General features: G+C 33.3%; 1 protein-coding gene, 1 long non-coding RNA gene and 1 other non-coding gene across 3 annotated transcripts in view; 2 read left to right on the forward strand and 1 right to left on the reverse strand.

Annotated features, from left to right (window-relative positions):
* LOC135072278 (uncharacterized) overlaps positions 1-3,650 on the forward strand; it is a 42,621-nt gene extending 38,971 nt beyond the window's left edge. The window contains exon 3 of the long non-coding RNA XR_010257391.1: positions 3,565-3,650. This is a non-coding gene — a long non-coding RNA (uncharacterized LOC135072278). The remainder of the gene's footprint in view (positions 1-3,564) is intronic.
* LOC135072277 (troponin C, isoallergen Bla g 6.0101-like) lies at positions 1,293-4,212 on the reverse strand. Its single transcript, XM_063966218.1, has 6 exons — positions 4,138-4,212; positions 4,021-4,048; positions 3,531-3,674; positions 2,528-2,653; positions 2,115-2,246; positions 1,293-1,478 (listed from the first exon to the last, which is right to left on the reverse strand). The coding sequence occupies exons 1-6, from the start codon at positions 4,138-4,140 to the stop codon at positions 1,450-1,452; spliced, it is 462 nt and encodes a 153-aa protein (XP_063822288.1). The 5' UTR covers positions 4,141-4,212; the 3' UTR covers positions 1,293-1,449.
* Positions 2,885-2,956, forward strand: Trnah-gug (transfer RNA histidin (anticodon GUG)). The gene has a single exon. It is a non-coding gene; the product is annotated as a tRNA-His (tRNA).
* Positions 4,213-13,756: the final 9,544 nt, after the last annotated feature.

The raw sequence follows: 13,756 nt of genomic DNA on the forward strand, positions 1-13,756 counted from the left end.
GTCGGAATAATTACATTGTGAAACATTATGTGATCAGAATCACGCAATGCTGAAATTAGCACAAAAGAATGTCGGGCGCAGACAATAAGTAAGTAGTCCGAAATCTAGACTTTAATTTAATACAACAATATAAATAATTACAGCACCAGCGGCAGCGTGAGTGATGATTGAAATAATAAACTGTTTTAACTAACACACCAATTACGTAGCGCCAAACTACGGTGATTAGGTAATAGGTGAGCATGAAAAAATGGACAAACAAGCTTGAAAAGATCTTTATAGATAGGTACCTACTTAGTTAAATGTTTTTAAACGTTTATAATCCGGGTCTACAGGAATGGAGACTGATATTTTGCTCCCAATTTGTATCTCGCGTTGTATGTTACTCGTATGTTAAATAACTACAATATAATTTATTATTGGGAACTAGTAAAAAATGATTGACCGGTAAGTAACAGCTCATCGATAACATTGCTTTCCCCTTTTATTATCTAATAATTTATTGATAAATATATATTTGATTTTATTCAAACTGCTAAGCTGTTTAAATTATTATTTTAAACTCTAAAACAAATGCTATCTTAATCATCAGATTTTTCATTTGATATTATTGCATTGTTAATATTATTATGTGATAGATAGGTAGTTTAAGTAGGACTCGCCTACTTATTAAATAATATGAAAATAATATTTTATTTTCTTCTGATAATTTTGTCATACCATTATTGAAGAGAAAAAATATTTTGTGCAGGCAATTTAAAATAAACTTATTTTACCAATTGAAAGTCCAGATAGTATTTTATTGAAAAAAGTTATCCAGACAGAATAAGTACACCAGTTCATTAAAGACCATAAATAAAATCAGTCCGATAGTTCCTTATTTCTGTTTTTATTGTATTCTTTGATTATGTTATTGTGTAAGTTGTTCTTAGATAATAAATAAGTTTATTAATTTGATAGGCCGATCGGAAAAATATTATTATTAAAGTCACGAGAAATAGTAAAAATATAAATAAGTAATTGACATTAGGAATTGACTTATCTAGTAATAATGTCAGTATTTTGTTTCAATTAAGTTTAAAACAGCATTTTATTTTATAATATTTTAAATTGTTTTAATTATTTCCGTTTTAATTTTATTAATCAGTAATTCATCCGACGTCTTTATAAATTTTATCCTTTGTGTGTAGGTAATAGTGTATATAAAGAATGAAACAAATTATATCTCTGACTTATTTAATTGATTTTCATTAAAATTATTAAAATATCAGCTACGCGTAGCTGTTAAGTATCTTATTTTAATTTTAACTTAATAATCATCAAAGTACATTTCTCTGAACTCCTTCAACAATACATTGACGACTTCGAAAAGGTACTTTGGTCGAGCCTTAAAAACTAAAATAAATAATTATTTACAATAATTAATAAGTAAAATAATCCTAGGTTAGTTTATTCTCCTGTCATTACTTCAAGGAATTCTGAAACAAAGATAAAAACAATTTAAGTTAGACATAATGATGGTGTAAATGTACTTATCAAGGGCCTTATTACAAAAAAGTTAAACCCGGGACGAACGTTGGTTTAAAATGACATTTCCATACTAAATGTCAATTTAAACCAGGGTTCAAACAGAGTCTAACTTTTTGTAATAAGGGGAGTAAGGTACCCATTTACTGTGACTCTGGCTTGTCTTAATGATAAGTTTAAATTAGTCAAGTATACAATTATATTGATCGTATCTAATATACTTCAATAAATTGAAAAACAAAAATAATTGATATCTAATTAGCCGAAAAATAAATATCAGTCAGTTGGATTGATTACCAATTTTTCAAGTACATACCTATCATATTGTTTATTTGTTGAATAACTGTTTTTTAGTTCTAGTTTTATACAAAAAAATAAATTTCAAAACGTCGATATTTTAACGTTACCTGGCGACTATTAAATAGCACATAAATAATTTTGTAATCATACAAAAATAATTGATAACTAATAATAATTAGCCGAAAAATAAATATCAGTCAATTATTGGATATGATTTACCAATTTTTCAAGTAACTATCATAATATTTATTTATTGTATAAACTTATGAATTATTTAAAATAAGTACCTTCAAAGTCCACTGTTCCTGAACCATCAGAATCAATTTCCTCAATCATGTTGTCCAAGTCATCAGCTGTGATAGTGTTGTCTAACTCTCTGAAGATTTCTTTCAGTACGTCTGTCGTGATGTAACCGTTACCTGAGGAAAATCGCTAATTTTATGTAGAGACGGCAAAGTGACAACAATATCTACGTTTTAACACGTGTTCATAAAATATGAAAAAATAGAAATTTACAAATAGGTAATCCATATTATAATAACCAAAAGTAGTCTTATTTAGTGAACTCTACTGGTGTGAACTATTACAAAAAAACTTGAAAAGACGTTAAACACGTCAATTTAAGCAAATGTTCAACGCCCGTTTACCTTTTTGTAATAAGCCCTTACCTACATGATTTTAAAACAGTGTAAGTAGGTACCTTCTTTGTCGTACAATCTGAAGGCTTCTTTCAGTTCTTTGACCATGGCCTCATCGTCTTCTTCTTCTTCTGTCAGGAACTTAGCTGCTAGTTGACAGAACTCGCTGAACTCCAGCTCTCCCGAACCTAGAATTTTATGAAATTATTTATTTCAAAGTGTCTGATTTCTCTAAATAAGAGTAAATCATTTGGTTTTAAATTTCATGATGTAACTAGAAAATATAGAAATAAAATATTGTCGTTTGAATTAATTTACAAAATAATCTCTGTCTCTACCTCTAACAAAAGCTTAAAAAATTTGATTTTGGCAAACGAAAACCAATACATAATTTCACCGTCTTTCTTCAAGCCTCGATAGCCGTGATCGTCTAGTGGTTAGGACCCTACGTTGTGGCCGTAGTAACCCAGGTTCGAATCCTGGTCACGGCAATGCAATAGCATTGTCACGGAGAGGCATAATTTTTGTTTTTTATTTTTATTATTTTTTACAACAAAATTAATGTTCTAATATTCTTTTATATAGTTAATTTCATAAATCTGCAAAAAAAAATCGAAATAAAAATAGCCATAGCACGCCCTATTATATTACAGCTTTGTAAACGCCTATGGAATAATTTAAGGAAATAAAAATACAAACTGCATCTAAACTGTAAATAGGTAAATGAATTTATGAATTAAAATGTTTAAAACATTATTATTTTTTAAAATCGTCTGTACAGCTTTTGCGACTTGCAGCGCCATCTATCAGCTTTTGCGTGTAGTTTTTCCACACCCACTACGACGTAAAACTCAGTTCAAAAACTCTACCGTCGGGTAGATATTCAGTACTTAATTAGCTAGATGGCGCTTATTGCAAAAAGCACGACTCTATGTAGAGCTCTTGAAAAATTGTACTTTGGAACTGTTGTGAGTCCAAAGTTAAAGATTTTTCAATATTTACAACTTGTGAAATTCTCTTAAAGCATCTATTATTTTCAAGTCTTACAAAAAAAAAATGACTTACCGTCTTGATCAACTTCTTCAATGATATCCTTCAGCGTGTCTTCATCCAGCTCGTGTCCCAACATCTCCAGGATGGTGCCGATCATGTCTGTGCTGATGATGCCTTTCTTCTCGTGGTCGAAAGCGTCGAAGGCATTCTTGAGGACTGCAGCAGATGAATTCATATTAGGGAAATTCTTTATAAGTAACCCATTTATTTTCAGTTTAAAGAAACAGGTAGAGTAGAATTTTATTGTAGTGTTTTTATTTATTTCCCTGATCAAAATGATAATTAATTGATTCTAAAATACAATGTTTGTTTTACTTAATTGTATTTATTTCTTTGAAAACAGTGCATAGGTCACAACACTCATACTAAATTAATAAAAATATTTCTGTAATTTAATATTGCTTTTATTTACATAAATTTCTTTTCATTTGTTTGTTAAAAGTTTGGAAAATTACAAATTTTTGCTTTACCCAAAAAAATTAAAAATAGCAAAAATACTTACGCTGCAACTGGGTTTTGTCAAGCTCATCCTGTTAACCGCACATGTAACAAAAAACACCACGTTAACCACAAATTCAAACTAATAAACTTAAAATCCTTATAAGGAAACAACACCAACCATTTTAATTTGTTTGAATTAATTAGCTAATAATTAATGAATTGCACTGATTACTCAGTCTGTGTATCACAGTTTGATCCAGATTTTCTGAATGTAGGCCGTTTATATATCACGGCATCGATGTTTTCCGCCTAGGTAGAATATTTCAGGGGTGCGCAACATTTGCATAATTAACGCTAAATTAATTCCGCTTTAACCGCTTTAGCGCCGGTCCCGCTATTCAATTTCATAAGTGCTTTCTCCGTTAAATGTTTCACTAGTATAAAACACAATTTTTGATACAGGTAGCTTTACTTACACGTTTATGATTTAATTTATTCATCCACTCCCCTTGTATACGAAATACAAAATTTCATGTCGATTCTTTTGAAATGCATGCATGTTTTTGTAAAAAACTATTTGAGTCATATCCACAATCATGTTGTAGCTACGGCACACATAAACCCTCTTTCCTAAAATTAATTTAATATTCAATAGGTACTTTGCCTAAATAGCACAAACTACGTTATTGTTGTGTTGAAGCTACAAAATTTTAAATTTAGTAAACAATTCCCAGGTTTAATCAGATTGGGCCATTTAATCTCGTGCATGGCTGATTGGTTTAGCGGGATGTTGTAGTAGAGCCGCCGCTTGTCGGATATTTCCAGTATTAACCAGTGTTTACCAGTTTGATAGAGGGATTTTCGGATTGGGCAGTAATTTGAATGATTGTACTATGTGAGTGCTAACTAACTGTGATTTAATTAATTAATGCACAAATCAGCAAATTGTTGTGTTTAGACGCTGTGTGTTTGATGTATATTAATCATCTAACTTTTTTAATTTAGTAAAAAAATAGATCTATTTAATGGGTTAAGTAGCAGTTGTTTGAAAAAAAAAATCAAAAAAGTTGTTCACACCATCAACCATTTAAAATACATTTAATTAACTGTCCCAGCGTGATTATCCCATGGATTTATCTAGCATTCACTGAATTATTATCATTATAGTTAGCCAATTTAATTAACTATTAATTGATATGAAAGCAATAAAAATTCTAAAATAACAGTTAATTGAAAACAAATGTTATGAGTTTCCCTAGCCAAAACGTGTTCCGTTTTAAAAAGTGTTTTGGCATTATTGGTTAACTATCTACGTAGGTAATCAATTAAATTGCCTTTAAGAAAAATATAGATCTAAGTATTTTTGTATAAATAAATTGAATTAAAGCTGATATAAATCAAACTGTTGAGCACCCCTACTCTGTCGTAGCTAGGAATCCTAGGCCTGTGACAGCCAATGATATTGACATGGCTAGATTTAGAGCACTATTAATAAATCGACGATGCCACTTAAACGGCTATAATGTATGATTCGGAATTCGTATGCACTTAAAAAGTAAGTACGCATGATTGATTTCCGGGTGGTGTCTGGTTATGCGTTGGGATGTCTCTTGTATTTATGGCTATCATTGTAACCAGTTATACAAATTCATGTTTAGTTTTATTTTGTTAAAGCATTTTATATTCTTTTATAACAAACTAGCGACCAGCCCCGGCTTCACACGGGTGCTAAGTATACTCGTACATACCTTTCTATTGAATCACTCTATCTATTTAAAAAAATCTGTACCAGAATCCGTTGCGTAAGTACTTTTGAAGAATCTAAGCATACCTACATAGGGACAGACAGTGGAAAGCGAATTTGATTTAGAACTATGTAGTGATGTAGTGATAGTGGTAGTGATTGACCTTTACATTAATGAACTGCAAAAATTACAATTAGCTGAATTCCATAATAATGTCCCAAACTGATCCCTAAAAGCATACCTAATTTACAGAACAGTATCGATAGAACCCATAAGTACTAAGACAACTATCCATCACCACCACCAACAAACAAACCAAAAAATTAAGATTCAATAAATACCTTACCTTCTAGGACATTTTTAGTTATGCTTAGTTTGGGACCAAGTTTCCAATGTCCAATTTATTTACATTTTTTTAAAGATTATTAGGAATTTGTATTGCACAAATTACTAATAGTCCCGTTAGCCCCTTGTGGTAAGCTAAATAAGCTTGTGTTACGTGTGGGCTCACCACAATTCGAGTGGCGGTGGGATTCGAACCCGCGTTCCTCGGATCTCGAGTCGGCCAATCCGACCACTTCACCGTTGGGCTATCGTGGCTATAATAAACTTAAAATTCATAAAAAATAATTTGACTTTCCTCTCATATCATTATAGCCCCTAATGTCTACTTTTGAGTACTCGCGCGTTCGTTCCGTGTTCCAAGGGGCTTATTGGAGTGATTCCATTACGTGGCTTGCGCCATTTCCCGATACGGGACGCAATAACCTGTCGGAAATGACATCATCAGGTCTTGGGCTGGGACGGGATAGCACGGGACAATTGAAATACTGTCTTTGAATTTGAAGCTTTTAAACTTGTTATTCATAGTCCATTCTCATCTCTTATGGTTGCGTTGATTTTAGTTTATCTTTTAAGGGTTGGGTGTAATAGATCGACCTTAGGTGTTAGCTATTATCAAGATGCCTTTAAGAATTCCTATCTCTATTAATACTAACTAAGACTTCCTGTGGCTACATACCTAATGATTTGTGTTATTTGCCACAGTTAATTTAGAATTTTCGTAATGAAAACTTGAATGCTGACAATAGTGACAGAGTTTCTTGTGCTGCTTCTTCTCAGCACTGGCCCAAATTATGGTCCCGAAGCAGTGGTAAGGTTGGGACGTATAAAAGTGCTCTTTGGTATCCTACTTAATAAATAAACGATGTGATTTGATTTGAAATGAATGGGAATAAAGCTTACTATTTACCTATTGTTTAATTCTATACGAACCTACAATATTCACAAAGGCAAAGCTGCATTCATGCCGATTTACTATTGAGTAGGTACAATATAATTTATCCATTGTCTTCCAATTCAAAGTAAAGCTCTCTTTGTTTAATCTATTGGAGTGGTTAATGGTACGTTCATTATTAAAAATAAAGCTGAAGTTTGAAACTACTGTTTACTTAGTAGGAAACATGTCTTGTTCAGTTTAAAAAAGCTCTTAATCACTCCAGTTACTCCAACGGGTGAGAAAGAGTCGAGGCTGTACAAAGCTTTTTAAGCTCTAGATTTAAGATCTTATTACAAGGGCCTTAAAGGTTATTAACAGGACGTTATATCACAAGGTTCTATTATTAAGTGATTATCCTTTTTAATGAATGAGCAAAAAATAAGTACCTACCTTCTGAAGTGACTCTACCTGTTGTTTTTCTTACATTTTTAAACCCAAACCTCTAAATCCATTCATGAATCTTGGTAATAAATTGGCAAACAATAAGTCTGATTGATAAGTACTTGATTCTATAACACTATCTCACCTTCTTTTGTGATGTGTTGTGCTGAGCCAACTACAAATTAAGTAACAACCATAATAATTTATTTTAAAATCCGCCACCAGTTGTAGTTAATGTATTTTTTTTTAAGACATCATATACCTAAAAGAAACCCGAAGACATAAAATATAACTGAAGTACTGAAGTCAGCACTGAAGTCGTCCTCGATATATTTCCAATAAATAGATGCTAGAATTCTTTTCCAATCAAATTACAAGGAGCTTCAATAATTTATAAGGCGGAAATCCTTCGTGCGCTGCTCTCGCCTGCCTTATTACGTGTAAACTGGATATCCATAATGTACGACGACATTTTGTACGCTATACTATAAGCATACGCTTTTTTATTTTACAAGCCTTCTTTACTATTGAAGTGTAGATATAATTGTTAGTTACTTCTGAATTAACATTATTATTATTATTATTATTATAATGCTGGTAATTTGTAGTGTTCACTGTTCGTGTACCTACCAGACTACAAAACTTCCTGCATGGCAAAATCTAATCGCACTGGGGAAAAATTAGTGCGACGAGCACGTATCAGGTTAGGTAATTGGTGATACTTAGTTGGATGATCTATAATGTGACTTCATCATCATCATCATCTTCATCATTTCAGCCACAGGACGTCCACTGCAGAACATAGGCCTCCCCCAATGATTTCCATATCGCGCCTGCATTCAGCGCCTTTCTGCTACCTTTATGAGGTCTTGTCCACCTTGTAGGTTAACGTACTACTTACGCTGCGTTGTGACTTATTGGTTTTAAAAATAAAACACAGTAATTTGGTTTTTATCTCTATTTACTCAAGGTGCATAATTATTTAGATGTTACGTCGCAGCTTACGCCCCGTATTCACAAACGATGCTTACATAAGTGAAGCAGCAAATCGAACGCACAGCGTTTAATAGAGGTCTGCAATTGGTTCGTGTATCACCCTGTGCGTCCACGCGCACTGTGAGAACTCATAGTAATGTTTGTGAATACGGGCGTTAGCAAAGTAAGTAAATATAGTCCCAAATACAATTTCTTTGGTCTAACATGAACTTTGAAATCAATACAAAGTTGGGGTTGTTCACTAATAATGGAGTAATGAATTCAATTTCATCCTGGCAGCATGCATCGCCCCGTACAGCGCTAATGGAAGCGGCAATAATATTAACATCCACGTAGAACTAACAGCTACAAAATTATCTTTATTAAAATATGCTACATAAACTATCGGATCTTTTATCACTGGCCTGGTATTCGATAGTATTTTAGAACTACCTACCTATTTGGATGTTAAAAAGCAAGATCCTTCTTTATTTTTTTCTCGTTATTAAACAGAATTTGTGACTTGTCATTAGCACAAAAAATATTTTTTTTAAATTTCTCTTTGGACGAAATTCAAGTTTCAAGCTTCATAAATTTTTTAATCAGACATCATGACATCCGTCTTTCCATCCAAATTAGACGTCTCAAACAATAAATTAGCTATAGTTCCAAAATACTGAACTGTCCTGTGCATGACATTGACAGCGGGGCGCCACCGTCTATACCGGATCGCTGGTTCCGATTTTTGCCATGTTGGAAACCATATAGTTGAACGATGGTAGCGCCCCCCTGTCATTGAGTTTGGTGGGACAGTTCAGCGTGGGTCATCTATAATGGATGGATACTGAGCATATTTTTGAGACATACTATCATTCGTTGTAATGGCTTTCTCGAGACCGAATGCCAAGTGATGTCACAGACGTACTTTAGGGCCGGTGCACACTGGCGGCGGTCCAAAAGAGGTGGGTCAACACACAGAAACGATTATTATGCGTACGGAAATAAATCCGCACTATCTCAGATCGGACTGTCTCCGTTACGTGTGTTTCGTTGAATTTATGATGATGATTTTAAAAAGTGACTCTTAAACCATGGACCTATAAAAAAAGGCGGACGGAACTCGCGCTACAACAAAACTGTGACGCAAAATTTTGACGTCTGTCTATTGTGTGAGTGAATTTAGGGATGCCATGTTAGCCAAAACATTTTACCCATTTATTTTAAGAAAAACATAGATCGGCATATGTTACTTGGAAATGTAGACAGAATTTGAAAAGGATGAAAGGTGAATGCGTTGAGGCAGGCGCGAAATTTTCAATGTTCAAATTTTCTTACATTGTTTGCAAATCAGTGTCAGGGTATGTACATAATGTTGATCAAAAATGGTTCACGCAGTTACAAATTACGAATCGTGTGTATATTATAATCATAATCTTATACATCATCAACATAATTATTATTATCTCTGATAGATTTTAACATACAACCTGACACTGACTTGCAATCAATGTAAGAAAATTTGAATTTCGCAGTTCCACATTTTTGGGAAGGATCAAATCTGCCTATGAAAATATATCCCATTAAAACACAATTATTATGATAAATTATTTTATTTCTATAGTATGCGTAATAAATAACTAAAAAGTCCTAAAATTATTATTAATTTCCCATATTTCGGGTAATTGTCCCACGTAAATAACTGAGAACACTGGTCTTTGACGTATTATTTTTTCGAGTGAATGACATTTGATTTCAATTAATTTCAATATTTAAATGTCGGGAAATAAGTGATTGGATTATTATTTTACCTGTGAAATGTGATTCCTTAATTTTTGTTTGTTCGAACAGAACGGTTTTTACACAATTTCATCACACAAGACATGTCGTATTCGTGTTGTTTTTTCGCCGTCTAAATGTGTCAACTGTGTGAAGTTTGCACTCGAAGTGGTGCGTCAGGGTGTGAATGTGTGCGTGCCGGCCTGTACGTACAGGCAAGCTGGTGTATCCTAATGTCACAGTATTTTGTTGATGAGAATCCGTCCGACTTTTTTTATAGGTCCATGTCTTAAACGCTATCTTTTCTGGTTCTATTAGAATGCTGAAAACAGAACTTTGACAGACATTTGAATTATATCGGTATCAAAATTAAAATTTATTGTACATATTCTAAAGGATAGTGCCAGGGTCTGGACCAAGTGCTGCCCAGAATCAACCCATAGTGCTTTTGTTCCTCAGGCCAATAGTAATGTGTAAACCGAAGCGCACTGAAATCTATCCCTGGAGTTAAGAGAAAAATAGAGTTTTGTTTTGAATTATTTACATACAAAATATCATCGATATATACGTACTACGCATAAGATTTCGTGATTTTGGCATTAAATAACACTCGCTATGTTGAACTTAACCATACTGCATCCGTACACCTTACTTTAGTGCGACTTATGCCCGTTTTCACCATCAATCCCTTAAGCGTTTGCTAACTAAATATCACTTTGGTTAAACGATCGCCTAAACTGCCCACTAACCTAAGTTCGTTTTCACCATGCTATAGTAAACCTAAGTAGGGACTCTTTTGTCAGGTGGCGTTTCTTCGTGCGCCTAGTGACGTTTTAAAACCGGTACTTTCCGATAAAATATTTTATTGGGAATATCTTACGTATTTCACAGAAACAAATGAAATAAAAGTAAAACTAAGAAATAATTGACCAAAACTGATGTCTTTTTATATTTTTGAGTTATAATTAAAGACAAAAAAGATATTTGGGCTATTATGTAATCTGTGGTTTGGGTGCATAATGTAATTTCTTTGCCTTAAAAAAAGTAAATGTCAAGATGACAGCTGCGCACCACAATAAATGAAAATAAAAATCAGGGTGTGGAAACTTCCATACAACGGTCATCGAAGTGAAACTTGCTTCCAAACAGCGACATCGGTGAATAAATTCAAATACTTTTTAACTACCCTAAAACGCTCTAGATGTCGCTGCTCCTGTTTCCTTCATATTTTCATTTTTTTCTTAATTAAAATATATTTGAGAATATTGTTAATTACAATGTGAAATCTTTTTTTAAATGAAATTAATTTGTTTTAATTTAAAACTGAACATTGACATTTTTGTTATAATTTACATAATAGAGTAGTAGAAATTACTATTTAACATATGGCAACTTTGTTTTTCCTCCAAAATGGCCGGTGTTGTTTTTGTTATGTTAAATGAATTCTTGTTTTCTTAGCCATTATTTAAGTTTTCTGTGGCCCTATTATAGTATTGAAGAGTCGTCGAGTCAAATTCAAGTTCATTCCTTCGTACCTGCTGCTGTTCTGGTTCATCGGAGTTTTGTTCGTTCCTTCGTGAATCGCGAAGAAACTTTCTGTTATGTTCACAAGTGATCTGAGTTTTCTCAATGTGCAAATGCTTTTTTAGTGTTGTTGAAAACTTTGCGAGAAGACGCTATTGGTGTACAATATTATGTGTGTTCATAAATAAAGTAAAATTATTAAATTCAAAAGTTTTTGTTTACTTATTTGCATTTCCATGTGCAATGTAGAATTTTTCCAAATCCATTGTTTTGAAAATAATACAATACGTACACCATAAAGATAAATATTATTTTCAAAATAATGGATTTGAAAAAATTCTACATTGTACATCATAAAAACAATAATTCTTTGAAGGTTATGAGGGCCTATGTGTGCGTGAACTGTGTGTATGTGTGCGTGGACTTTATGTATGTATGTGTGCGTGTACTATGTATGTATGTGAGCGTTACGTACGTAGGTTAAGTACAGGGAATTTAACACCAGGCTGTCAATTAGTAGGCTCAAAAATTTGACAGAGAGGGTTCTCTATTTCCTATGTATTACTTTTCTCTATGATAAAAATGTACATATTGATTTTGATAGATATTTTGTTGAGTTCTGTGTGTAGTTTTGTGCGATTTAACGGTACAAACGACAATGGAAAAAAGAAATGAAGCAAAATTTTTCCCTCAAGGAAAAAGATAAATTGGTTATAATTTTACTTGCCCACAAGGATACTGTACGAGCACGTCAGCATCGACCGCGACCTACGTGCTAGCCGACTGGCCCATGAACCCTCAACGTGCAGCGTAGGCACTGTACACCGACGGCACATTGGACTGGACACATTGAATTGTGTAAATCTTGTATACAAAGCAATAGCATAACAGTAATAAACCAGATATCAACCGTCCGCGTTGTGTTTCATTTACCCCCACTGAGGCCAAGAAAGCCTTAGTGCAGTCCTCCTTCCTATCAAATTTTTATTATATCTAATTATAATGTATTGTTAGGGCTCTAGGGACTACAAACGAAGCCAGAAATATAGCTTGGTTATGAGATAAGTTATGAGTGACCAATACCTACTATCTATACCGTATGTAATCCTGTCTCACTCTATGTATTATGTGGCCGCCTGAATAAACTTGAGTGAAAAAGTATTTCCACTGTCTCAATTGCATAAAAAGCTTCAAAAAAATCATTTCATTCAGTTTCCATTTTGCCGAATAGGCGTGATTATGACAATATAACTGTCACCTACCACTTAGGCGGCCGAAAATCGGGCTCCTGTTTTAAAGTGATCCCATAAGGCCTAAGGTGTCCCTTATGTGTTGGTGAAAACGAAATTCCTGTTAGGTATTACCTAATATTTCATAAAGGTCGCTTTAAAATTAGGGATTGATGGTGAAAACGGGCATTAGACATTCTTTATAAGCGATCTAACGCTGTTGCAATAGTTTGGTTAGTTGAGAGAAATCATTATTTTCAAAATGATGCAAGAATTTTTAGTTCTCTATCCTTACGAAAAATCAATTTATTGGTGTATTAGAATAGATTATTAAAGTTATTGTAAGCTAAAACTTCTTGCTCCATTTTGGAAATAATTGATTTCGGTCAATTAACTAAACTACTGAAACAGCGCTTGATCGCTTATAAATAATGTCGAAGTCGTACTAAAGTAAGGTGTACGGATGCAGTATGGTTAAGTTCAACATAGCGAGTGTTATTTAATGCCAAAATCGCGAAATCTTATGCCTAGTAGGTATACATCGATGATATTTTGTATGTAAATAATTCAAAACAAAACTCTTTTTTTCTCTTAACTCCAGGGATAGATTTCAGTGCGCTCCAGTTTACAAATTAGTATTGGCCTGAGGAACAAAATGCACTATAGTTTCAGTCTGGGCAGCACTTGGTCCAACTTCCATACATCGATTGGCACTGTCCTTTCTGAGAAATACTGACAGGTTACTCAATGTATTTGCGATATCTCGTATCATTAAATTCATTGATATTCCTTTCTTCATTTAGTTAACTGTGTTCGTCTATCGTTTTTGCATACTAGATCTTGTACTTGGGTAGAGTCAGTGAACTGACCATTAAAATATTTAAAAAA

This window comes from Ostrinia nubilalis, chromosome 5 (assembly GCF_963855985.1).
Source record: "Ostrinia nubilalis chromosome 5, ilOstNubi1.1, whole genome shotgun sequence".
NCBI lineage: Eukaryota > Metazoa > Arthropoda > Insecta > Lepidoptera > Crambidae > Ostrinia > Ostrinia nubilalis.